We start from the raw sequence: 26180 nt of genomic DNA, 5'->3' as shown, positions 1-26180 counted from the left end.
TTGGTAAGAACTTTTTTATAATAACGGGTGGGAAAAGGGAGAAGAATAAAGATGGTTGACATTGTTTGTTGTTGCATGTATTAAATCTAAAACAATTCCGATTATACCAACTGAGAAAACTACAACGAAAAGAATATTACTACAACATTTCTGACCAGAATATTCTATTTGTTTCTTCTAAGGAATACATGTTATGTGTCGAACTTTTTCATTTGGTTCCTGTTATTTAGTGGATCAGTTCTTCCTGATTACGGCGGCTGGAGTACTACCCAGGCAGATGGGGCTTCATTGGTGGGAACAGAAGAACCTCCTGAAATTTCACAAGGCAAGTGCAGGATATAGCTTCAGAAAGCCGGAGATCACCGAGAGAGAAATGTTGCATTCTATAAACAGAAATATAAAGACGGGCAGATGCACAAACCTTTATGTTCTGCGAGTCTGTTAGCAGCATTGCGATGCGATCGATCCCAGAACCCCAACCACCCGTCGGTGGCAAACCATACTCAAGCGCGGTGCAGAACGCTTGATCGAGGGCCATCGCCTCATCGTCGCCCAATTGCCGGTTCTGGGAGTTTCACAGGATGGCAGGCAGGTTTTCAGAGAATGTAGCTGTAGAAATGTAAAATTTGCACTGTAAGCAAAATTTTGGTTTCTTGTTACATACCATCAGCTGCTCTTGAAATCGCTGTCTTTGCAACAATGGATCGTTCAACTCAGTGTAGGCATTGCACACCTATCAGGTTACGAAGAAAAACACCAAATTAGGTTTTACAGATTACGGGGAAATGTGCATAATTGATGCATCCTTTAGTGGAATAGCAGAATATACCGCATGTTTGTTGATGAATAACTCAAACCTTTCTGTGAGTCCTGACCGAGACCTGTGCCATTTAGCCAGCGGGCTCATTATCTCCGGATAGTTGATGATAAAAGTTGGGTTCACACATGTGGCCTCCAGAAAATGCCCAACGATCTGATAGAACAAACTTGTATACTTAATACACATTATGCAATGTTAGCTGAATAAATACCAGTGACTAAACAAATTATAAGTTGCACAATAGGAAAATACCAGGATGAACCCGGGTGTACGTGCACCCGCTTTTTCCATTATTAGAAAAATGCTATTTGAAAATCTCAATAAAATTAAATATTTTTTTTCATGTACATATTATGTTGATATCTGTAAGTTTTCACGGAAAAATACGATTGTATGTGGCCTACACGAAAATGATAAAATATCAAAATGATACTATAATGATTGGTTGTTTACTGTTCACGAAAATAGGGAATTTCATTTTCACATTTATGTGTAGGTCACACATGGTCGTTTTTTTTATGGAAAAATCTACACAAATAAGTGTCAACATATGATATACATGGATGCATTTTTTCAAATTTTTCTGAAACATTGAAATAGCATTTTTTGAAAATTTTCATAATGGGGTGCATGTGCACCCGGGTTCACCAATAGGAAAATATGCCAATTTTCGTTTCTGTGAAATTAATCTACGTCCTCAAGATATTTATCTTGTAGAAACAAAAACACTGAGAAATATGAACTAAATAGACCGCGGCACTATGCTGTGGTCAGAACTCAAGAACAATGTAAAACTGACACTAGTTTCTAATAAAAAAGGCTGTCGTTCGAGACATTGGAATGAAAACCTTGTCAAGCAACCGCGCTGTTGTTTGAGGTGGCGAGCATTTGACTCCATACTTTGCACAGGTTGCTGCGAGATATTTGTTAGCCTCATCGCTTGATAAATCTACTGGAATGTCAAGCCCAGCAACAGATTTCAGCTCCTGCATCATGTCTATCCTTCTATATTAACAAAGAAGTATGAGAGAACAAATGTCAGCGAATAACACAGACAATATCAAATCATATTTCATAGTATCTGTGGAGCAACTATATCAAGTACCTGTAAGGAGGTGTGAAATCAATCTCTATGGGAGGATTATCAGCTCCATTAGCATGGTACTTTATCTTAGTACTGCCTGTCAGCTCCCTCACCATACCTGTCATAATTGCTAAATGTTAGATAAACGTTACATTTCATAAAAGCTGCAAGTAAGAGCTTCACAAATATTTCATGATACAGTTTCTTTGGCCCATGTGTGCAATCAAATAAAAAAAATCTGATCAAAGTGGTCCATGGATTACTTAGGTAGAATGCAAAGTACTTGATAGGCGTAAGTGCAGTACCTAACATTCGGTGTGGTCTGTCTGGCTTATAAACATGAGATAAAATTATGCACCGCTAAAATAAGTACTTACTGGACAACATGGTTTCCGTAAGGTCCATCAGGTCATTATAATCTGCATAAGCCATATAAAATTCACATGTCGTAAATTCAGGATTATGAGTTAAATCAATCCCTTCATTCCTGAATGCCTTTCCTATCTCATAAACACGGTCCAAGCCACCAATGACCAACTGCTTCAGATGGAGTTCAGGAGCAATTCTCATGTATAGATCCATGTTTAGGTCATTGTGATGTGTAACAAAAGGTCTTGCAGATGCTCCCCCAGGAATCAGGTTCATCATTGGAGTCTCAACCTGGACAATGGCAAAGATCAGAAACCATTTATAACCAAATAAAAGAATGATTTTTTTCTAAATAAGTCCTTGGTATCCATAGTAGTTCAAAGCCCACCTCCAAAAAATTGCGTTCATCAAGGAACTTTCTGATGAAGGAAATGACCCTAGATCGTGTTCTGAAGATATGTCGCACTTGATGGTTCACCATGAGGTCAAGATATCTCTGGCGGTAACGAGTCTCCTAGAAATAGATGATAAATCGTTGGAACTATGAAATTGTGAGCGGGCATTTAAAAATGGTTGACATTTTTTATAAGTGAGACATAAATTCTTGAGTGGCAAAATGCAAACTGTTCAAACAAATATCAGAAACAGCATCACAAGAACAAGAAAACTGAAGCACTATATGCATCCTGGGAATTGATGATATAAAATAATTTACAACTTCCACCTATTAAAGCATTGTGAGCCTACTATATCAACTTTTCAACATAGATTTTTTTTTGCGAGAAATTCACCAATCTGTTAATAATCATCAACAATAGTACAAATAGCCCAAAAAGTAAAGAAAATTACAAATTGGTACTTGGACCACATAGCGACGACTACAAACACTAGCACGAGCCGAAGGCGCGCCGCTGTCCTCGCCCCTCCATCGCTGGAGTCAAGCATAGCTTGTCGTAGTAGAGCTTGTTGTAGTAGACAGACGGGAAGTCGTCGTGCTAAGGTCCCAAAGAACCAGCACACGAGAGTAGCAACCATCACCAATGATGACAATCGTAGATCGGAAGAGACTAACATGAAACCACACCACCAAACACGAAAACCAACCAGATCCCAGGAGATCCGACAGGCACACAACTCAACGCGCCCTCCGTCAGCGCTAGATGCACTAGCGGAGCGAGGATAGGGCGGGGAGGATCTTATTCTGACTTCAGGATGTAGCCGCCGCCTCACCATCCCAAAAGAGACCGAAAAGCAAACTAAATTAAGAACGGAAACTCCCCGCCGGCGAGGGACTGTGGTCCTCCACACCTCCAAGGCCCCAAGGCCACCGGAGGCAGAGCGGAGCAGCGGTATCACCGGCGAGGAGGACGGAACCCTAGATGGATTTTGTGGCTTTTCCGCCGCCTCCTGGTTGTATGGCTGCGCGTACCGGTTCGTAATGATCGTGCGAGGTAACTTTTCAACATAGAGAAAGTGGTTCAAACACATTTTTTCGATAAGGGGGATGTCCCCAGCCTCTGCATCAATTGAGTGGTTCAAACACACTATTAAGTTCTAATCTCAACTGAGTTTCCACGGTTGGGCAGTCGGGGATCATGGAAACACTAACCTGATCCTTTAGAACATAAGCTTCAATATTCCTTTCTATTCCTGGAACCCAGCAATCAGCAGCTGCCCTTGCTCTTGTTGTCTGAAAAATAATACAACATCTTCGGGTGTTTTACTGAAAGGGTATAATTCATTGATTTTACAGTTGTATAGGTCCATCTCACCTTCCCAACAACAGAAGTACAACGCCCAGTTCTTTGGTTGGGTAACATATGGAGGCATGGGGAGAGCAATTTCAAATCTGTAACAAATATGCTAAGTTCACCCCTTCTACTCCTTCCTGATATGCATGTAAAAGTAGTGTTATTATGTCAGGAAAAATAGCTGAAAGAACAAGCATCCTATCAAGTTTGCGGTAATATTTGTCAATCATAGACATCAACTAGAGTTTGACAGAACAAAATATATCTTATTGATGCAAAAAAAGCTTAATGTATCAAGCAGGAGCTATGATTGGGATCCCAAGCATTTCTGTACTCTGTCAATTACAACAACACATTCACCAGACCATGTTTTTATTTACCACAATACTAAGAAAGTCTAGAAGAAATAGCTGAAAGATTTCCAAAATTTTCTTAATTGCCAGCTTGCAGCTTGGCAATACACTCGAATACTCGATCCACATCATTTTTTTCCATAGAAGTTACAGTAGTAGTGCAAATATTATTTTGAAGGTAATCAGTTTTCTTTTTTCTCTGAAAATAAAAAAGTTCTCTGCAACGTTGAGGAGTTAAATCGTTTGATATATCCCTATGACATTGCTTCCAAAATAAAACCTAAGATATTTATAAATTTCATAGACTTCTATAACATTGTTTAGACTTCAGATAGACAAAAGATATATTCCTGATGTAGGAACTGCTAAGTTTGATGAGTACACAAGATTGCTAACCTGGGTATCCAATTACACCAACAACATCCCCCCGCTTCACAACGCTGTGATATCCAGAGAATTCTGTTTCACCCACCTCTGAGCAGCTAAAAGAGCGAGAAGAAACTAGCGATCACTTCATGTAATTTGGTGATGCAAGACAAAATTATAAGGCCAAAGCTACTATAACGGAAAAAAAGAAGTGCAGATATATGTCAATTTTACTATCTTGATCCAACCAGTGCAGCTGATACCTGGCGCCAGCCATAACTTGAACCTTCACCCCATCGCCATAAAGATCATAAAAGAAGAGTTTGGATGAGGCAGCTCTCTTGCTCATGACCCTCCCTTGCACGCACATGCAAATCATTTCAGGAAGAAGGAAACCTCAAGCAGTGCTGACTACAGTTACTTTTAGGTAGATACAATACCAGCCAAGCTCTCAGTAACAGTTAGCAAATGTTCACCAGCACCCAAGCTGTCGTACTTGGCTACATAGTCTGAAATGGAGATCCCGGCATCGAAGTTGTGTGGATAGGGGTCGATGCCTGTGCTTCTAAGGGCATCAAGCATCTTCAGCCTATTTTCATAGTATTGCTGCAGCAAGAAAGAATATCAGCAACCAGCTGTATCCAAAAGGATACATATTCTTACTGCTGATGGTTTGGAGAACTGACGGTGGGATCAGTATCATCTCCATCCCTTGCAGGGACGTTTTGTGCCTGCATGTCACCCTCAACTAGATCCTGAGAAGATAAATACCAGATGTGACCAACCAATTAGCAACAAATAAAAGATAAAATTGACAGGACGAAGATCATGAAACAGCCAAAGTGGAATTTAGTTTGTCTGGCCCTAATAATTTCAGGCAAGAAAATGGGAGGGGTGGGGTGGGGTGGGGTTAGATATCAATGCCAATCGAACCGATAAACACCAAAACACCTAGACAAACAAGGGAAAGGAGAAGTGCAGAAGTTGATTAACATACCATGTTGTCCCTTTCCTGTTCCATCTATTTGCTTCTCTCCTCTGTGTTTCAGCTCCTGCAACAACACCAAATTATAAAGAAGCATGTCCAAAACAAGAACAAGAACATTCATGAGAAGAACAGGACCACCACTCACTCTGAACGCGCTGGATACACCTGTACGATGAACCCGGCCTCTGATCGAACCGCCAGTGATCCTCTGCGACTTCCTCAGCACCAATCCTGCGGTTTATATAGGAGCCAAGGCAAGTGGAAGCGGATAGATCATGAGACAGAGGAAGTTTGACCTGCGTTGGACTGACTGCTGCTTTTCAATATCCTTTTCTCATTAGTGGAAGCTGACGGTACATGTTATGTTATTCCGTGGCTGTCAAGTTTCAGGGTCTCATATTATATTTGGCATGCGAGACTTCACCACACCGTGGTTCTCAAGTAACATTATGGTCTTGTCATTATAAACTTAGAAAGCCAACAACGTGGTTCTCAAGTAACATTATTTTTCTTTGGACACTTCAGTAATTATTACCAACATAGGGATTTCATTACGGCAGGATCCAGGAAACTTCCAGCGGTTCTGGACAGGGCTATATTATTTCTGATGCATGGGACCCGTACAGGTGCCAGACGTGGAAATCAAGACCAGGGAAGCTAAACTGAACTGAAAACATCATAGCCTGCCACTATTTATCTGCACTACACTTCAAGAACAGCACCACATGGCACAACTAAAAAAGCTGGTAAAAATCAGCTACTACCATCATTCACAATAACTTCACACCAGCAGCTGCAAGGGAATCCATGACAGCCTTGACCTTGCCATGGTACGTCTGCTCTCTTGACATGGAGACAGACACCGCGGGGATGCCCCTGAACAGCAGGCGCTCGCCAAGCAGCTTCCCGATCTTCGCCGCCGCCGCGACGTCCCGCGTCGACTCCATGCTTGGCCGGAGGATCTTCTCCTGTGAGCTCGCTGCACATGCTACAGTCGCTGATGGTGTGTGGATGACCTGGGCACTCACAAAGTTGTTTGTGAAATACATCTTCAGAACATAAGGCTTTAGGAACTTAGCGATTGCAGGTGCCCTAGCTGGTGGAGGGATAACCATATTGGCTACCTAAGCTGATCTCTGCAAGCGAAGAAATAGGAAAAGATAATTAGCCAAGATCATATCTGGTGTTTCTGAAAACTGCACAAATGGACAAGGACATTTGAGTACATAACAAATATAGCTTTATGTTCGCATACACATGCATGTATCCACGTTCGATGGTTGTCATAAGTCGAATCCAGGGTTAGCATGAGATAGTTTACATCATAGTTTGATATTCACAGTCGAGAAGTTATTACCATTAGTTTAATATTCACAAAGTGATCCAGGAAAATAGTAATCGATTCAAAATATTACCAATGTGAAACAAGAATTTTTAGTATGTAGCATTTAGGTTACTGGTATGTGAAATACATAATACACATAGACAAAGTATCCAGTAAATAGTAATCAATTAAAAACATTACTGCTGAAACTCAAGAGTTTTTAGTATGCAGCATTTAGGTTAATGCTGTGTGAGTAGATAATACACAGACACAAAGTACAATATGTGTTAAGCGTCGACAACACAATAGGTGGTCACACATTCAGCCTTTTTCTCCTAAAGCTTTATTCAGACCTTAACACAGATCGTTTAACCAAATTAACATACTCCAACGAGTGACCCTGAGGAACTAATAGCGAAGGTGAAAATGCTACTACTATACATAGACAAAAGAATTATTAGGATGGTCAAGCAACTTTGTAGGGAATAACAAAACAAATCCAGCATGGTTGTTTTGCCGTTTGAGGCTTGCAGAACTTCCTATGATACCACAAGCAGGAAATGACAAATTTACTCTAGGAAGATTGTATCAGGTAGACATGTTGTTCTTTAAATGCCACCATTCTTTTCTTCCGCGGCATAAATAGTTGATCGCGGCCAAAGTGTTGGAAATTGCTAAGTATCTTTCTTCTACAGGGATTGATAGCTAAAAGAGAGTATAAACTCAAACTTCCAACAAGACATTGAACACCAGAAATCGCTCAATTAAAGCTAAAACATGTTGCACTGCCATCACAAATACAACAATCCATGACAAGATCACAATAAAATAAACAAGAACTGCTCTACGCAAGAAAACAAACAAGGAGTGTTCTTCTCAAGAAAACATGACTGGAGGCAACACTAAATCCACTTATGTAAACACAAATAATGATGCAGCTGTCTTATCATTTCAGACTTCCAGAACTTGCTAACACTACCACAAGCAGGAAATGATACGTTTACTCTAGGAAGATTGTATCGGGTAAGCATCTTATCTTTTAAATGCTACCTTTCTTTTCTTCCATACCATAAACAGTTGGGCATTTGCAACGGGTTGCAAACTACTTCTTTAAAGAATACAGAGAGAATATATGGTCTAGCACATTACACACAATATCATGTATACATTGCTTTGTAAACTTGTTAAAGATGAATTATCTCACTATTTGCTAGTTCATGCCTTCTATTTGGCTCAATCAAAGCAGTTTACAAAAGAGAATGGCGAAAGATAATAAGTTTCAGAAGCAGAACCGAGCAGTGAACAGTACACACTAGACCTTCACTTGTAAGTTTTATAAACCGGACACTTCAAACTTCTTTGAGGTTGAGGGGCTACCCAAATTTCTGGAAATATTTGATAGGAAAAACCCTAAATTGAATGTGAGACCTACTTTGCCTGCCCTTGTGAATGAGATCTTCCAGGATAGGATCGATCCCAGACTGAACACTCCTTACAGAATCATCACAAGAAAGTAAAGCATCAACTGTTTCTCCAGAAGAATATGCAATAACCAGTAGCATCATGTAACCCAGAGAAGGGGACGCTCCTTTATCATAATGGTGTAGGATGACGCTCTCATCTCTCCTCTCCCACTCTCAGGGCTGAGCTCATTTCTCTTTGACTTGGTTTAAAATTTAAACAGTATACTCACATGAATATGTTTGATTTTAGGTAACTCTTTCAGATTTTTCTGGGCATTCTGAAAGTTTGGCAAAAGTTCTAATGTACAGAAACATGAGATGCTAGCCTTTTTTTTTGAAGAGTAACTTAGAATGAGCTGAAACTTAAAGTAGACTCACACGAATATGCTTGTTTTTATTTAATTCTTCAGATTTTTCTGGGCAACTCGAAATTTCGGTCAAATTCTGAATAGGGATATCAGCTACGATTGTAACTATTTGGTGATTCCACATCTTACAAAATGACCAAAAACAACCCCATTGCTAGTTATTTTCCATGTTCCCCAATATACATCCTCGAATTGAATTTTGTTCTCCCGTTTGCCAACCCTAGAAGATAATTCGAAGATCTTCTCCATGCTAAAACACCGTGAAGGAATCATGTCACACATTGTACGTAGTACTGCTTTGTGACTCGAGAGGCAACATACAATGGTCAGTTCCTACTGTACATCAACTGGAAAGAAGTCATATTTTACCTAGAGTACGCTGGCAATTCCTCACCAATGCGAAGAACATATACTCTAGCTTAGGGGAGTAAGACGCGGGGAAGACCGAAGACTCACCTTGAGACGCGAGCCCCGGGATGCGCCGCTGCCGCCTCGCTAGGTAGGGTTGCTCACGGACGGAGGGATGGTCGCGGGCGGAGAGGGGCCAAGACTGGGTTCCTTCTTGGTGAACGCCGGTATTCCCCGGCCGCCAGAGAGAGAGAGAGAGTGATGGCGGCGGCGGCATTCCCGTCAGAGGCAGTGAACTTATTTGCCCTACAGAATCAACACGTGATTTCAAAACAGTGCAGGGGTCCAACTGAAAACATACGGAAACGCTCCGGGCACAACACAACGCGGCGCAACCAAAACAGTTCCTTCGGCTGCGGCGGCGCGACCAAACAAGCGAGCGATGCAGGCGCTGGCACGGACGGCGCGGCGGCTCTGGCCGGCAGCGGCGGCCGCCACGGGGAGGGGACACTACGGGCAGGTGCAGCCGTCGCGGGGGATCATGGTGCAGGTGAGGGACGGCAACCTGGAGCGCGCGCTCCAGGTGATGGAGCGCAAGATGCGGTCCAGCGGCATCGAGCGGCTGATCAAGCGCCGGACGGAGCACCACGTCAAGAACTCCGAGAAGCGCGTGCTCGCCCACAAGGCGCTCATGGCGCGCGTCCGCTCCCAGGAGCTCGGCAAGAAGCTCCGCGAGATCCTCATCAAGAAGATCAGGTCCGTGCCGCTCATCCTCCCGCCACTTTCGCCTTCTAGTACGCCATCGATGTGCAGGTTGCTAGTTATCGCGGATTCCTTGCTTGATCGAACTTTCTGCTTGTGCTGAGGGACAAGGGGGGACTCCTGTTGGTGCCCTCCAAGTGCTCGACGAAATGCGCGGCGCGATCTTAGTTGTAAGTCTCTGTGAAATTAGGCTAGTTTTGAGATCAACGATGTAGGTTAGGCTGCGCACTGTAGATATTTGATAAAATGTTAGAGATCACAGGGTTGTAGGAACTTGAGATACAAATGGATGCATATGCATCACAGGGACAGAGGTGAAGGTCGGCCAGGACTACGTGCACGAGTTTTCCCAATTGTACGGCCACCTCCGCATAACCTGAGCGTACATAATTATTAATTCAGGAATTAGATTGATGTAAATGTTGGTACCCTGATCACTTAATTTGACCGATCATTGCACTTTTGGTTCTTCTCACTGAAGATTATTGAGTTGGTCTGGTTCGCTTTTTAATCAATGTTGACAAACTAGTTAGTGACCTCATCATAAATTATGCAATTGCATATATATTATGGTGAATCCAGCCAAGGACGTGCATGCATCCCTGCATCTGCCTATTGTTGGTCCGACGATTGTGATCTTGTGGATTAGCTCGGCCTGCAGCACTTTTCACACTAACATCTCCGCCTCAAGCCTAATCTGAGTGCCGTTGAAGAAGGGTGGAGGAGACTATTGTTGGTTCCCTCTAACTGCTCGGCGAAATGTTTGGTGTGATTTTAGCTGCAAACCTCTGTGAAATTAGGCGATTTTTGCAATGGTTGAAAGATTGCAAGGTTGTAGGAACCTGAGGTACAAATGGAAATTATTATCATGTGATATGTGATAACTACTGTAGAGGCTATGGGTCTTTGGACACGTTGAAGATTTTACTTAGTGGTACAGCGAGCTAGGCTGACAGTCCTCAGTATTCCTATGACCGATGTTTGCGAAGCGTGATACATATCAGGAACAGAGAACATGGAAGGTCCATGATCCACAAACTTATAATCTAGTAAAGGGAATAATAGATTGGTCACATTAACAATAAAAAGCATAGCATTAATGTGATTAGCACACACCACAGCTGACTGTGAAGAACAAAAAAAGGTATAATTCCATTTCAGTAGGAGGTCCATTTTGTTGTCAAGACATTACTGTCATTATGCTCCATGAAAGCCTTAGGCGGAAATAAGCACAGCGCGTAATTTTTGTTGTGTGTGTCGCATTTTTCAATCTATTTATTGAAGAGTATTTTCTTTGCGCAGTGATCAGTGAGAGTATATCTCCATGGAAGTCCCCTTTCTGTGTGTGTTTGCATCAATGATGAGCTAGCCTATGACATAAACATCAGAAATTTAACTGAAATGGCTAGATTAACTCTGTAAAATGCATATCGCCATTTGTTGCAATGCAAATGTTGAATGTTCTATATGCTAATGAAGTATGATTAATAAACTTGTGTCAACTGTCAAGTAAGCTAACATGAATTATGAAGTGTTACATTTTCTGATGACACGAGCATACTGAATATGATTGTGCAAAACATGTAACAACTTGCGAGTTTCATGTGGAGTATATCCTATATTCTACTGGACTGTTGTTATTTGCTATCATTTAAAAAATGTATGCCAAACAAAATAAAAATCTAACCCTGACTAATTTTGTATCGAATGAGGTTAATTTGAGTTGACTGTGAGTGTTGGAAAGTACTTCAAAACCAGTTCAGATCAATTGCACTTGACTGAACAGACGAGGCTGAACTAGGCACATGCTCCAACTTTCTGCCTAGCCCATCGATTCCTAATAAAGCGGTTGGGTCATGGGTGTGTAATATTTGAATTGCTGCTCCTAGGATTGCTTTGAGATGGTAACTCTGATCATTTAGAGAATGTCCGACATATAATTGTGCAAGTTCCTGGATGAGCTAAATTGGCGGAGAATCCAAAACCGAAACGTTAAAGATTCAAATCTAGGTTGCACCTATAGTTACGGTTGAGTAATTGCATAGTTTCTAGAGTATCCACACTGTGTTGCCGGCTTTACGTGGTTATTAATGTTTGATGCATTTATGAGACATTTTACAACATTTTGATCACATGTCTGAGATAATAATCAGATAATGCGGTGATATTGTTTATATGTAATTATGTTTGTAATATAGACCAAACGTTTTGGCCTCATAATTGCTGGGCGCCATATCTATGTAACTTAATTAGTATTGCTTCCAGATATATGCTACTGCATTGCGTATGAGGGGTAATGGACAAACCTGCTAGCATTTACTGATATAGAAAGTTGAAGATGTTGATTATGTACTGTAAAAGCGTAGCATTTATGTGATTAGCACCACCACAGCAGTATGAAAATTAATTGTATTTACCGATTTCTCTTCCTGTATGGGAGGAACAAAAAAAGTGTAACTCCATTTTGGTAGGAAGTATGTAGCATGCTCTGTTTTTGTGATATTGTTTGCACTTTGCACAGACGATACAGTTCAGTTGTGTAAGTTTGTGATGTAGTTTAACAAGGCCGCTAATGTACATACTTATGGAGCCCCCATTCAGCATTGGCATTATGATGTAGTTCATTCAACAAGTCGGCCTGTACATAGTTTGTGATATTTATATTTTGTTGGCAAAACGTTACTGGCATTATGCTCCATGAAAGTCTTAGGGGGAAATGAGCACAATGCGTAATTTGTCTTTTATGATTCATATTTTTAATCTATTTATTGAAGAGTATTTGCTTTGTGCAGGGGTCAGTGAGAGCATATCTCAGTGCGCTGCATTTTTCAGCAACACTCATTGTACTACAGGAAAGTTACTAGCAGTAATTCTACATGGGTGCTCCATGTTGAACATGTAATCAATCTCCAAGTTGGAATTTAGTAATTTAACCGCTGGTTGCCCAACTATGCATATGTTTTAGAGCAGCTTGCTAATAACTCAACATCGTGGCAAGAATCTTTTCCTGTATTGTATCATGGACAAGTGGATCATAAGTTGTTGAGAATTTTTTTGGTACTTAGTAATTAGTACTTTGTTTCTTTGAATCTGTGTATTAATTGAGGCCGTGTTTAGCTGATGGAGCGACTGCCATATGCTGGAGGTAATGTTTCCGCCATTATATATGTACTCCATTCGCTCATAAATTTTGGACGTGAGCAGATCCTCCAACATAGTGTTTCCATCATTACTTATGATGGATATACTCTTATTGGTAATCTACTCGTAGTATATACTTAACCTGTTTGCATCTTCATACTTGGCATATCGTGATTCATTAGTAGTGTTTACAAAAAGAGCCGGCTTTGCAGATGGACGTCCATGAAGACCCAACAGTTTCGGAAATCTTCGTCTTCCCGCATGTTCCCGGCAGGGAAGAAGTTCTCCCCCGCCTCCTGGCATCACATAGCGAGACGCAACAACAAGGCGCAGGTTGTACATGTGCCAGAAAAGTGCAATGGAGCTGGGCCGGAAATGTAGCAGGGTAATGCTCCAGGACCGCCAAGAGGAATGGGGAGAAGGGCGCAACCAAGCCTGCCGCAATGTCGCCATGGTGGGAAGAGCGTCATGGCCCGCGCCTCTATGCCACAACACGTTAATGCCCCACTCGTTGGTCGAGTAGCCCACCAGGGAGAGGACTTTGGCGAGGCCCTCCTCATTGACGACGCGCGGCTTCTCCAGCGCGCGGCGGGGCGCCGCCGACTCTCGGCCAACCTCCGGTGTCGAGGTCCTCCGAAGGCTACTCCCCGATGCCATTTAACCCCAGAGAGGAGGAAGGAGGTCCGAAGGAAGTTTGGTCGGCGGCAGCAAGATTTGGGAGCAAGTTTGGAGAAAAATGGCGGAGGTGGGAAATTGGAGAAGGGGAAGTGGTGAATTGCTCGGCGGGGCTCACCTTTTGAGACGCTTGTGGTGGTTCCCCAGTCGTCAGGGCGGTTCCGTGATCCAGCGGCTTGCGAGAGCCGACCGTTTGGTCTCTACGGCCAAGATTGAAGACACGCGGAAATCAAGGAGGCGCATCGGTCAACGCGTAAGGACCAGTTTTTCCTAACTGACCGCGCAGGTGTAGGGTGGGCCCATTAGGTCACGTCCTGTCAATCGAGTCGCCGCAGAAGCCACGTCACTGATGATATCATTAAAAGTATCGACTCCTCATTTATGGAGCATCCGAAAGAATCTACAACGTTGAGTTGCTTGACTTGAGTTTACGCCCGGTTGCAAGCATCCGTTCCTAGATTCGGGGGCTACTCCCATCGGGAGTGCTGGACGCGCACCCGATAAAAGTTATTGAATACAAAGGAAAACGAACCCGAAGATTTCAGAAGATCCAGGATCGAGCCCGGGGACTTGATCCTAAGTAGAGTAACGTTGTCTTGCCATCGGCAGTTAACCAGCATCGATTTATCGAGTAAAACTGGGCACGTTACTCCTATCCCTTCCATACTATCATAACTACATTCGAAGTTTTAGAGGACCCGATATAAAAAACATATCGGATAATGAAGACAATTCAGAAAACATCGGTGTCAGAATCTTCGAGTAGAACAACTTGAGTCTACGCACGGTTGCAAGCATCCGTCCCTAAACTCGGGGCTACTCCCATCGGGAGCGCTGGACGCACACCCGATATCAAGAAAATTTAACTTCATGATGAATGAGGAAAACATCGACAACAAGAATTTACGAGTAGTACAACTTGAGTCTACGCACGGTTACAAGGATCCGTCCCTAGGCTCGGGGGCTACTTCCATCGGGAGCGCTGGAGACGCACCCGATAAAATGACTTTAAAGTTGCGAAGGGCACGAAGATTTAGTTTCTTTCGACAGATAAAGATATTCAGATGAAGAAAATTATAGTCCCTGCCCGAAGCTTTACTTCGGGCAGTCACTCGGGGGCTACTGATGTGGGCATTACCCTTCGGGTAACCAACATTAGACTACCTCCTCCGGCGCAACTTGGGGCCAATGAAGATTGCCCAATAACCAAGGTGGGTCTACACGTTTGTTTCAGAGGAGGAGACTTACTCGAAGAAGACTTCTTGACGGACAAGGCAAGAAGATGCTATACAAGGAAATATTAGAATAAATCTCTTTGTAACTTAGTCGAATCCGGACAGAACTCTCGGGACCTAGCCTGCTATATAAAGGTCAGGAGAGGGTCTGCCGAAAAACAACTTACACACACGTAGAACCACCGCTAGATCAAATCTAGAGCTTAGAACCCTTGCCTCTCGGCGGGACCAGCACCATAGCCTATCGGCTACCCCATTGTAACTTGATATTCTCGATAATCAAGATCAGACAAGCAGAAAGTAAGGGTTTTACCTCATCGATGGCTCCGAACATGGGTAAACATCTCTCCTCGTTTATTTGGTTACCGATATCTTGTGCTAGCCTGCAAGATTCCGTCAACCCTAATCCTCTCATGATGTGTATTGTCGGGAAGCACCCCGACAGCTATTGAATTACTACTCGGACACTACTCCGACACGTACACACAAAGGACCGGGATAATGGACGCCAGGTTAAGTCCAACACGTAAGACCGACCATCGATCTAGGCATATATAATTTCCTTGTAACCACGGACCACGCGCCTAACGACAAAGCCTAAAAAATCTCTGCGTCCACGACGACAGGGACGGCAAAGCCAATAACTGACGGCAGGCGGCGCGATGCATCCAGTACTCGTCCACTCAGCAGCCGAGCGGTACGTACGTGTCCTTTTACCGTAGCCTCTCCTCTCCAAACTAGGGTTCTTTTCGACGGTCTGGCAGCAAGAGTGGTGGAGGGTCGAGACCTGTCCGTAGGGGTGGAGAGTAGTTTTACAGATCCTTGTTAGTAATTAGTAGTAGGTTTTATTTTTCCTAGCCACATCGTCGGGGTGGTGGCCACGGTGCGCGTTGGGGTCAGATCGTCCCAGCCTCTCCCTACGTCGTCAATGTCCAGTCTCCCTGAACCGACCGTGAGGCTAGCTGACTAGCTGTTGCTAGTCTGTTGGCTTCCTTTGGATCTTGGCATTACCATGCGCTTCTTTTTCAGTTTTTGTATCTATCTAAACTACTCCCTCCTATCCAGAAAAAATGTCGGACGGTACATTTTTGGGAAAAAAAAGACATCAAAACAAGGAGATGGGTGCAGCTAGAGATAGAAATCACCAGTCCCGCCGCCTCCTCATGGATCCCATTGGCTACCGCCGATTTGGTGCCCAACGTGGTTGACAAGAGGTAGGAACGGCTCCCTCGGGAAGGAGGATGGATTGCCGGAGACTGTAGCGCTGGGGGTGTAGCTGAGGATAACGGGCGACCACGCGCTCAAGCGGATGATGCGGCAGCGCGTGGACACCGTCGACGTGAAGCAGCACAAGGGTCGCCATCCCTCCGGCGACGGCGCGGCTGGCGCTGTAACAACGTTGGTCCACCGCCTCTGCGTCGATCCGGGCCTGACCATAGTTGCAGGGTTCGGGATCGCTGCCGCGTTCCGCGATCCTGGGTCGATCGACCCGGATCGGGAACGCGCGTGAATCGATGGAATTCGTTTTTGGATCGCGATCCCGTTCGCACCGTTCCTCTTCCCATATTAGCGACCCTGGAATATGATAGGTCCATTAAAAATAATGCGTAAAAACGGTAATTCCAAGCGTCATATTTGAGCTTATTAATAATCTTGATTCTGCTCCTCTTTTCCCTCGTCTCTTCATTTGATTCTGACCCAAATCAAAGTGGATGGCGATCCATGATCCAACTTCGCGTACCAAAGATGTGTACCCCCGAGCGATCCTTATTCGCTGGCTTGTGGAACCTCGTTCCGCGATCCCGTTCCGCGATCCGAGCGTTCCGGTTCGTCGGCAACTATGGGCCTGACCAAGGTTGTAGGCTAACCGCTGCGGGAGGTGCGGCCGCGGGGAGCGCCACCGGTTCAGGCAGCGCGGGGCAAGGGCGGGTTGCGCTAGTGTTGCGTTGTTGGTTGATGGAGTGGTTTTCTCAGTAAACTCTAGACCTGTTGACAGGACACACAACCAGCGAGGATAGCAACCAACTACACCATAATTTATTCATGCAAGAGCTAGAGTCGGAATTTAAGTGTGGTAACCATAACTTGAGGCCGTGTGCAAGGTACTAACCAGTGATATTTTCCTAACTTAGATGTGAAACTGAAAGTGCATTTTTTAAACTCTTTTAAGTTGGAGTGTAACTACGAGTTTTGGGGCGTTTTCCCAATGTTCCTTAAGTCCTTATTAGATCTCATTATTCGCGGCGAGTTGGATATTGCGGTCTTCAAAGAGGTGGGGATGCTCCATGACTCACGTCCTACTATTTGACACGGTCAGCGCTGACTAGGGAGCCGATACCTAAAGAAAATAACACGGGCCGAGCCCATCTCACCTTACCATCATCGTCCTCCATTGCAACTGCTAGTAATTGTCCTCAACTACTTGACATGACTCTCGATAGCTCGCGATAGTCACCTCGCCCACCGCCCGCTAGCCCTCGCCACCCGTGACTAGCGGAGCTCCCACCCCGCCTTGCCGCCCTGCCCTGCTCGAGCCGCCACCTTCGTCGGTCCTCCACCACCCTGACCTTCCTCTAAATCCCCTAACAAACTCTCTCGCACCCCCAAACCCTAAGGTTTCGTTGCCGTTGAACTCCCTCACAAGAAACCCTAAGTACCATTCCTCGCCTCCGCAGGTGACGCTACGGCCAGCCGCGTCATCCCCGTCTCCAGCGAGGTATTGGTCTTGCCTTTGCCAGCGGTGTCACGGTAGGCCGCACCATCCCCGTCCCCAGCAAGGTCCTCCCGGTCGTCGGCTCCTCATCTCGTAGTCTTCACCATCTCCGACATGATCCACCATCATATTCGACCATGGTGGACCGGCCCAGTTGCGCCAGAATGGTAATCATTGACGGTTGATACCCTAACCGACACAATGGGCGTCAAATAGGACTCACCCCATGGCTCAGGCCGATGCAGCTATGGCGTGGGCCGTGGGGCAAGGGGTGCGAGAGGACATGGGCCTGGTTGGGCCAATATAGTAGATACTAGTGAAAGAAGCCCACCAACGCTGCCAGCTAGCCCGGAGCCAACCCACCGCACGGACAGACACACCGCGCTTCTGCAGTTCTGCTCCACTCTCGACCTCACCGGCTCCGCTCGCCACTCCGTCACCGGCCGCGGGCCGCGGCAGCGCCGAGCCGCGTTTCAAGCAGCACGCGGCTGCGCATTATGCCGCGATCGAGGCACTCGAAGGAGATTGAGAGAAAGGGAAAGGAGTGGCAGAGAACCCTAACTACAATCCCAATCTTCCCTAATCGCGGCCGGACCGAATCGGAAACGCCCTTGCCGTCGCCATGGACGGAGTTTCCGTTTCCGGCCGCGGCTTCTTCGTCTCTCCCGCCACTTGGGGTAACCGAGGAGTTGGAGCTGCGACCTGCAATCCCCTCTTCAGAAGCATCGCCCTCCGCCTCCCGTGGAACTGGGTGAGTGACCGAGTAGAGTAGGTTTGATAGATGGATACATATATTTGCGGACGCGGTCGCCCCCTTTTAGGTCTCCTTTGATTCAAAGGATTTGCAAAGGAATTGTGTAGGATTTGGTTCCTATGGGAAAAATTCCTATACATGTTGTTTGATTCATAGGAACCTATCCTATAGGAAAAATTCCTATAGGAATCTTGTAGTGTAATTCCTATAGGAAAAAAGCATTAGCTCATACCTCATGGAAAAATTCCTTTGCTACAATCAAACAAACTTCATCTTCCTATAGGTTTCAAGTAGACATGCCATTCCAATCCTATACCTTTCCTATTCCTATGCTTTTCCTATCCTTTAAATCAAAGGAGCCCTTAAACGTATGCTTTCCCATCATAGAATCGTGAACAAACACTGCCTCCTGTCTCCCAGAAAAATATACCATTAGATCTATGCACTTGTTAGCAAAATTTAACTTTACATCTTCTTCCAGTCCATGCCGGGAAGCGGCCCGTGTCCGGCACAGTGCTATGTATTCAGACCGCCCAAGGCGATCCCGGCGTAATCGAGGAGGATGGGCACAACAGTCATCGAGCTCACGGTAAGTGTCATTGGCATTGTTTTTTTTTTTCATTTCTTTTTGAACAATATTTCAATTTCCACTTGAAAAATTAACCAGCGTGTTCCCTTTCCCTGCTATTTTCATGATCTGACCAGGGTTGAGGAAGAGGATGCCGGCAAGGCGAGCAGCAATGAGCTTGGGCCTACAATTTCTGATGCGTCGAAATTAAAGATTTTGTCGCTAAATGAGTCGCCTCCCGCACTTGATTCAACCGATGGGTATGACCATTGACGTTAGGTTCTTTCATTCATATGATTCTGTGCTTCTTGTTACAAATTATTGTATCCCATGACATCTATCCTTGGATGCGCTTCTCAGTGCTCATCATCCAAGGGTTAGTCTGCTCTCCTGACCAACTACATGCACAAGTAGTGGAGACCCCTAAATTTCACAAGCCCGCCATCACGCATTTCATTGGCATATACGGTGGTGCTGATCCTAGACTTAGTAGCGAGATCTTAATTTGTTTGGGTACCAACAGATAGGTGTATGCCAATTAGTAGCACATAGGTTCCTACCAGCAGAATCACTGTCTTCCTGATATCTTGTGCTCACTCTCCACCATTCCTCCTCTGTGCTACCGAGATAGCTCTTTTACATTTCATTTCCCCTCTGTTCTAGTATCTGATAGCACGATCACACCCAAAAAAGTAAAATAAATTGAGTAGAATACAGAGAAGTGCATTACAATTGCAGATCGATAGTGATTTATGTTGAAAGAACCACTTTGAGCTCACGATCGACCAGAAAATTGCTGCTTTGCCTTGGCCACTCTTGTTTCAACTTGAGTAGAGTAGAAATAAGCCTTTTATGCCTGCAGTTCTATTACTCCGTCATTTAGTAAACACTGCATGTAGACCAAAACCCTGGAGCGCATGTTGTTTCAATCATGGGTGTAGCGCTTGTCATATATTGTTTTCCTCAAGTCATTTAAGCATACCATTTCAATTTAAAAGTTGAAGCAATAATTTGTCTTTCAACTTTACATGTTTCATTACAGTGAGTTTCCCATATCTCTGGGGTTCATTTCAACGACTTTCTCCTATGTCTATCCTTCTAATATTCAAATTTCGTATAACGGTAAGTAGATGGACTGCTTGCTTGAATCATGTGGCTGCACATTCTTTCTATCAAGCAGAAAAGATTCACTTGTTTGGACAAGAATTTGTCTTGCACTAGAGTAACATGGCAACTTTGATACTGGAAGGTGTGGAAACTAGCATGAATTTTCTGAACGAGCAGGAAATTTAGAGAACATTACATTTTATTCTCACATGATAGCTAAATTTCTTTCTGCCCTTTTCTCGAAACATTGGCCCACTTATTGAATCCATCATTAATAATTTTTTGTTATATATGTACCACTCATAGGCCTGAAAGTAGTAATACATTGGTATTTAGCTACACTGTAATATGTGATTTCTTTGTGCTGTAAAATGTAAGCAGCATAAATAAAACTTTTGCCTTTAAAGTTCTTAGGTTAACTGCTATTATTACGTGGTTATAAACCCATATTTTTATAAAAATAGGACTACACCAAGGGTCAATTTTAAGCCCTTATCTATTTGGTTTGTTGATGGATGGTTTGAACATATACAGTTTAGCTCCCTAGAATCACAGGTGCACAGTGGAACTTAGGGCAACCGAAGTTGACGTAGGAGAAATCTGTAAAAAGAGACTTGAAGGATTGCAATGTCAGCAAAGAACTATCCATGGATTGGAGCACCTGGAAATTATCAATCCACGTGCCAGAACCAGGAAGTAGGCTTTCGGTCTCCTTTTCTTTTTCTCCTTTTCTTGTCTCCCCTCTTTTGTTGGTTCTTGCAGGTTTCATCTCTAGCCTACCCTAACTTGCTTGCGACTAAAAGTCTTTCTTGTTGTTCTTGTTGTCGTCCTAATATCTAACAACACCAGCATTTAAGTGGCCAACCTACTGCCTCTGTAGATGAATTAGTACTACTTTCTTGCTTTATTTTGCTGGTCACGATTTGTTATTTAGTTCTAGGAAAATTAATTCACTTGCTGAATTGTGCTCTCAACAAATTTACATGTTACATTGCATAACTTATTGGTATTTAGAGCATGACCTTATTTCGTTGACCGTGTGATCATGATTTTACTTAGTTCAGAGGAGCAAAGCGAAGCTTATAGGTCGTTGAATGTGCCTACGTTTGACAGTGTTGATGATGCTTTTGAATATTTTTGTAAAAGTGAGAAAGCTGCTCAAGCTGCTCGAGATAAGACCCTAACGTTATCCCAGCGGGCTTCACTAGAAAAATTTGAAGCTCAACTGGCAGTGACACGAGATAAAGCTCGAACAGTTCCAGCACAAGAATCATCAGCAGTTGCAACACAAGGGGGATATGAAGGTTCCAAAGAAAATATTGCTGAGAATGGGGATAAATGGATGTGTGAAGAGGTCTGGGTGGCGTTTCAAAAGTACCATAAGAAAGATCTTAAGGTTTGTCTGTAAATCTCTATCTTTGAGCTGTACTAAATTTTTCTAATTGTTTTAAATGTAATAAACAGTTTTTAATAGCAGTTGTTGCTATAGGAATCTGAGTACGAATTTGAAAAACTTGAACACCAGTGTTTTCATGTGGAGAATTATTGCAAGATCTTCCACCACTTCAATTTTACTGTCAAGATGAAGAAACCTGGTTCAAGTGAGTGGAGCTCAATTCTATACTTTGCCGAAGTAAAGGAGATATTGCAACGGAAAATTTACTTTTGCTGCCCTCTTGAACCTGATGAAAATGGTATGAGAATCTTTGTCTTGATAAAGTATATATGGGCGAGCAATAACATTTTTTATTTTGTGCTTGTCTTTAATGCAGCTAACATCCTAACCTTTCTTTTCTTATATAGGTGATTGTTATGCATGCAAAAACAAAAGGATGGTTGATTTGAAGCATCCTATGATAGGTGCATTTGATAGGGGCAGTCCAGATACAGTATTCCCGTTCATGTACGGAGATGATTCCTCCTCTGATGACGATGATGGACCTGTCTATGACGAGGCCTGGAGGACAAGGATGAGAGCTGCTGGGATTAGGGTTGGATGATGAGGTGCTGGTGACATTAGGTTTAATTGAGAACTTAGCTTTAATTATAGGTGATAATGTAACGCTACTATGTTGAGGATCTGGCACAAAACCTTACTGCGAGTTAAGCTAGCTGAGCTATACAGTTATATAGTTTGTGTCTCCAAGCTATTAAGAACTGACGGTCAGACTATAGTTATGCACTTCCTCCATCCCACCAAAAGTGTCTTAACTTTGTCAAAATTTGATGGTGCAAATTATTACTGTCTCTTGTGACAATTAGATATATCCAAATTCTATATCAATGTTAAAAGGATGGTGCAAACCAGAAACTCAATTCGGCTCCCGGGTGCGTATGATCCCTCTACCATAAAAACATATTTGCAAATGTTAAAAAAATTTAACAAAATGTTTTACATGTATATCTCCATAATATATGTGTATTCGTTAAGTATCACGAAAAAATGATATTTTTTGTAGTCTAAGCGAAAAAAGAGAAAATTTATCTTGTGATAAGTCTTTGTTTCAGCAACGAATTTTATCGTTTTTACACACGCCACATGACATGTCAATTTTTCATGAAACAACTTTGTGAGCGCGTAGCACATGAAGATGTACGTGCGAAATTTTTGTTTCAATTTTTTTGACATTTTAAAATGTATCTAACATGTATTTCAAAATAAAGGGAGCATACGACTCCCATATGCCAAAACATCACTCCCCGTGCAAACTTGTAACCTAGCTCGCTTGAGCCTCGATGTAGATGCGAGTGAGGTAAGCAACAATAGCATCATCGTCTCGTGCAGGCTAGCTACATGTAGCCTGTAGCTACTGCAGTACATGGATACTGAAACCACAGTGCATCACACCACAGAGCAAGGCACCCGCGATTTGACACAGGCGGCCTGGGCCCATCCTCTTCTCTCCCTTTTATTTTCTTTGCAAGTTTAACTCACGGGGGTGGGGTGTGCAGCGCAGGTGGCAGATGGCAGATGGCAGAGCGAACAGCCGGACCAACGAATATTGTTCAGAAACAAAAACTAGTACAGTATGAAAATGGTGGCATAAGGGCATCTCCACTGCCCGAATTATCCTGACGGACGCGAAAATAATCATTTATGTCCGCACGTCCGTTTGCGTATCCGTTTGCGTCGTCTGACGAACGCGAAAATGATCATTTATGTCCGCACGTCCGTTTGCGTCTGGGTGTGCATCCAGCGGGGCGGCTCATTTTTTGTTTTGCAAAATATTTAAAAATCACAACCTACAACGTAGAAAGTATACAAACTAAAATTGTAGAAACCTAGACTACTTGCTACCCGACGGTCCGGCCCCGTCGTTGCGTTGCCCCCTCATCTGCATCTCCGCCGCCTGCCGTGCGGCCGCTAGAGCTCGATGCACGCCGCGTCCTCTAGCAGGCGTAGGCGCAGCGTCTCGCTCACGACGTCCTCGGCCTTCTTGAGCATCTCGAAGGAGTCGACAAGAGCCCTCTGCTCCGCCGTCTTCTCCTCCGGGGTATGCGCATCAGGGTCATCAGAAGACCATGAGATGTCAGAGTCGTCGTCCTCTGCGGCGGCCGCCACACTGCGGCGTTCCATCTCAGCGTCGAACGCCGAGTGGCCCGCCCGCTCCTCCTCTGCTTCCTTCTCTGCGTCAGCCAGGAACTTGGCGTCCCTGACCGGGTCCAGGAGGTCGTCGATGTTGTCGTCGTCGTCGAACTCCTCGTCGGAGCTCGAGGCCGGGGGAGGTGGAGTCAGAGGTGGAGGTGGAGGCGCGGCAGCCTGGCCGTGGCCGGCGCTGCTCATGGTGGCATAGGTGGAGGTTGAGTAGCGCGGCGTTACGGTGGAGGTTCTGCGGTGGCTAGGGTTTAGTGTGGGAGGAGATGAGATGCGCGCGCCCCTGTTTATATAGGCCGGAGGCAGGCGACGGCAACAGCAAGTGTGGCATCGCCATTACTTCATGCGCAGAGGTAGGCGACGGCCGCGCACCACGCGAGGCGTCGCCATTGACGTGGCACAGACTGCCGAAGCGACGCAGCGGTGCCAGTCGCAGGCGCGCCTGAGAAGACGCATCGAGCCATGGTCGCTGCTAGGCTGGCCCGACGAAACGTTCGCCAGACGCGAGCGGACACCTTGCGCGTCTGCGCAGCGTCCGTAGAGACGCATCCGAGGCGCATATTTGGGCCAGGATTGCGTCGCCGCGGATGGCCCGGTCACTATGTGTCGCCCCGCTGGAGCATGTTCCAGATGCATTGTCGGCCCGTGCGGACGCAAACGGTCGCTCATCGTCCGTTTGCGTCGCCCCGTTGAAGATGCCCAACAGAAGACCCAAACTGTGTCCGCGCATCTGTATGGGTCGAACCGGACAAAAACACGGCCCAGCGCGCGGACACATCCCTAAAACGTATGTGAATGTACAAGGATGTCGCCTAGAGGGGGGTGAATTGGCGGGTTGTAAAAGCTTCTACTTGAGCGCTAAACAAGGCGGAATAAAACTATTTAAGGTTTACTTGTTTAGCTCAAAGCCTATCAACTAGGGTTTGCCTTTGTGCACCAACAGCCTATGCTAAGCATGATGAGCAACAAGGTGATAGCTAACTAGATATGTAACATCAAGCACGAAGGCTAAATGTAAAGAACATAGGTAAAGGAGCTCGGGTTGAGAAGTAACCTGCGAACGAGGAGACGACGATGTACTCCGAAGTTCACACCCTTGGGTGCTACATCTTCGTTGGAGCGGTGTGGAGGCACAAGACACTCCAATGAGCCACTAGGGACATCGTATTCTCCTCGAGCCTTTCCACCAAAGGGAAAGCCTCGATCCACTAAGGGACACTTGAGGGTGGTCACCGAACCCGTACAAGCTTGGGGCAAACACCCAAGTATCAAGCTTTAGGCAAACTCCACAACACGGAGGCTCTCAAGTACAAGGCCACAAAGGCTACAACACGCCACACACGGCAACAAGACCACAAAGGCTCCAACGCGCCACAACCGGCTCCAAGACCACAAAGGCTACCACACCCACAAAAGACAACAACACCACAAACGCTACTATGCCACAAAGGCGAGAAGACCACAAAGGAAACAAGGCCACAAAGGCTACCACGCCACAAAGGTAACAATGCCACAAAGGAAACAACACCACTAAGGTCAACAAGCCCTCTACTATACCGAAATCCTGGAGAGAACCCAAACTGATGCACCTAATGCAATGGCTAAGAACAGCACTAAGATGCCCAAGTTCTTCTCTCTCAAATTCCAACAAAGCTACAAAAGTTATTGGGGGGATAAGGGAGGAAGAACAAATATGAGGAGGAACACCAAATTACTCCAAGATCTAGATCTAGCAAGATCCCCTCAATTGGGGAGGGATTCACTTGGTGGAGCACTAGATCTAGATCTCCTCTTTCCTTTCCCCCAAAAATATGCAAGAAATAGTGGGGGGATCAAGAGGAGGATAAGGCTCTTCAAGGTCAACAATGGAGGAGAGAGAATAGATGGGAAGAACTAGTGTGGACGGAGGTGGGAGAGATGTATATATAGGGGGCACAGAAATATAGCTGTTGGGGCAGAAAAACGGTTAGATTCGCGACCCAAACCGGTACTACCGCTTGTCGAAGCGGTACTACCGCTTGCGTCAAAACTGTGCAGAAAACAGGCAAAAACGACCTAAACCGGTACTTCCTCTTGTGAAAGCGGTACTTCCTCTCGAACCGGTACTACCGTGTAGGTACCGACCTAATATCGGTCCGGATCCAGGGGCTCACAGAGACCAAGCCGGTACTGGACCGGTACTACCACCCTTTTTCTTTTGGGATTTCTATTTTCGTGCCCTCAGGTCCTTAGTTATACTGAGTTTTCCCCAGCCCCTTAGTTTTTCCTCAGTTTTCCCCTCCTGTAGTTTGAAACACTCACAAGTGCTGGAACGGCCGGTAGCCGTCAGGTCAGAGGCCTTGACCGTTAGTCTGACCGGGTGGGGCTGCACAGGGGCAGCTCCTCCCAGACCGTCT

At 44.7% G+C, this 26180-nt stretch overlaps 4 protein-coding genes and 2 non-coding genes across 7 annotated transcripts; 2 read left to right on the top strand and 4 right to left on the bottom strand.

Moving 5' to 3' along the window:
- On the bottom strand, nucleotides 1-5990 carry LOC124700159 (lysine--tRNA ligase-like). The gene is made up of 16 exons (XM_047232327.1): nucleotides 5877-5990; nucleotides 5741-5795; nucleotides 5430-5498; nucleotides 5184-5349; nucleotides 5007-5100; nucleotides 4774-4859; nucleotides 4046-4161; nucleotides 3883-3963; nucleotides 2662-2787; nucleotides 2282-2564; nucleotides 1926-2022; nucleotides 1669-1825; nucleotides 830-973; nucleotides 665-733; nucleotides 422-565; nucleotides 1-310 (listed from the first exon to the last, which is right to left on the bottom strand). Exons 2-16 carry the CDS (start codon nucleotides 5762-5764, stop codon nucleotides 266-268), a joined length of 1701 nt encoding a protein of 566 aa, XP_047088283.1. The 5' UTR covers nucleotides 5765-5795; nucleotides 5877-5990; the 3' UTR covers nucleotides 1-265.
- A 230-nt stretch (nucleotides 5991-6220) lies between these two features.
- LOC124700158 (50S ribosomal protein L18-like) lies at nucleotides 6221-9493 on the bottom strand. Its single transcript, XM_047232326.1, has 2 exons — nucleotides 9343-9493; nucleotides 6221-6867 (listed from the first exon to the last, which is right to left on the bottom strand). The coding sequence occupies exon 2, from the start codon at nucleotides 6844-6846 to the stop codon at nucleotides 6502-6504; it is 345 nt and encodes a 114-aa protein (XP_047088282.1). The 5' UTR covers nucleotides 6847-6867; nucleotides 9343-9493; the 3' UTR covers nucleotides 6221-6501.
- On the bottom strand, nucleotides 7560-7676 carry LOC124705010. The gene has a single exon (XR_007003861.1). It is a non-coding gene; the product is annotated as a small nucleolar RNA snoR104 (small nucleolar RNA).
- On the bottom strand, nucleotides 7990-8107 carry LOC124705009. Its single transcript, XR_007003860.1, has one exon. It is a non-coding gene; the product is annotated as a small nucleolar RNA snoR104 (small nucleolar RNA).
- A 149-nt stretch (nucleotides 9494-9642) lies between the features above and the next one.
- Nucleotides 9643-13080, top strand: LOC124703947. Its single transcript, XM_047236180.1, has 2 exons — nucleotides 9643-9990; nucleotides 12789-13080. Exons 1-2 carry the CDS (start codon nucleotides 9677-9679, stop codon nucleotides 12796-12798), a joined length of 324 nt encoding a protein of 107 aa, XP_047092136.1. The 5' UTR covers nucleotides 9643-9676; the 3' UTR covers nucleotides 12799-13080.
- Nucleotides 13081-18232: 5152 nt separating this feature from the next.
- On the top strand, nucleotides 18233-22371 carry LOC124703946. Of its 2 annotated transcripts, XM_047236178.1 has the most exons (7): nucleotides 18233-18511; nucleotides 18996-19103; nucleotides 19220-19342; nucleotides 20125-20204; nucleotides 21254-21585; nucleotides 21679-21883; nucleotides 21993-22371. In XM_047236178.1, exons 1-7 carry the CDS (start codon nucleotides 18258-18260, stop codon nucleotides 22187-22189), a joined length of 1299 nt encoding a protein of 432 aa, XP_047092134.1. In that variant the 5' UTR covers nucleotides 18233-18257; the 3' UTR covers nucleotides 22190-22371. The 2 variants fall into 2 exon arrangements, with proteins under 2 accessions (XP_047092134.1, XP_047092135.1); XM_047236179.1 differs by lacking the exon at nucleotides 20125-20204 and having other exon boundaries at nucleotides 21249-21585.
- The last annotated feature ends 3809 nt before the right edge of the window (nucleotides 22372-26180 follow it).

Source organism: Lolium rigidum, chromosome 3, assembly GCF_022539505.1.
Source record: "Lolium rigidum isolate FL_2022 chromosome 3, APGP_CSIRO_Lrig_0.1, whole genome shotgun sequence".
Taxonomy (NCBI): domain Eukaryota; kingdom Viridiplantae; phylum Streptophyta; class Magnoliopsida; order Poales; family Poaceae; genus Lolium; species Lolium rigidum.
This window is presented reverse-complemented; position numbering and strand designations above follow the sequence as displayed.

Excerpts from the sequence above, each read along its gene's own strand:
- LOC124700159 (XM_047232327.1), bottom strand. The coding sequence starts at position 5,764 with ATGGAACAGGAAAGGGACAACATG. Across the intron at positions 2,023-2,281 it reads TACGGAAACCATGTTGTCCA|GTATGGTGAGGGAGCTGACA; the intron begins GTAAGTACTTAT and ends CAATTATGACAG. Across the intron at positions 974-1,668 it reads CAGCGCGGTTGCTTGACAAG|ATCGTTGGGCATTTTCTGGA; the intron begins GTTTTCATTCCA and ends TTGTTCTATCAG.
- LOC124700158 (XM_047232326.1), bottom strand. The coding sequence starts at position 6,846 with ATGGTTATCCCTCCACCAGCTAGGGCACCTGCAATCGCTAAGTTCCTA.
- LOC124703947 (XM_047236180.1), top strand. The coding sequence starts at position 9,677 with ATGCAGGCGCTGGCACGGACGGCGCGGCGGCTCTGGCCGGCAGCGGCG.
- LOC124703946 (XM_047236178.1), top strand. The coding sequence starts at position 18,258 with ATGCCGCGATCGAGGCACTCGAAGGAGATTGAGAGAAAGGGAAAGGAG. Across the intron at positions 18,512-18,995 it reads TCCGCCTCCCGTGGAACTGG|TCCATGCCGGGAAGCGGCCC; the intron begins GTGAGTGACCGA and ends ATCTTCTTCCAG. Across the intron at positions 19,343-20,124 it reads GCACTTGATTCAACCGATGG|TGAGTTTCCCATATCTCTGG; the intron begins GTATGACCATTG and ends GTTTCATTACAG.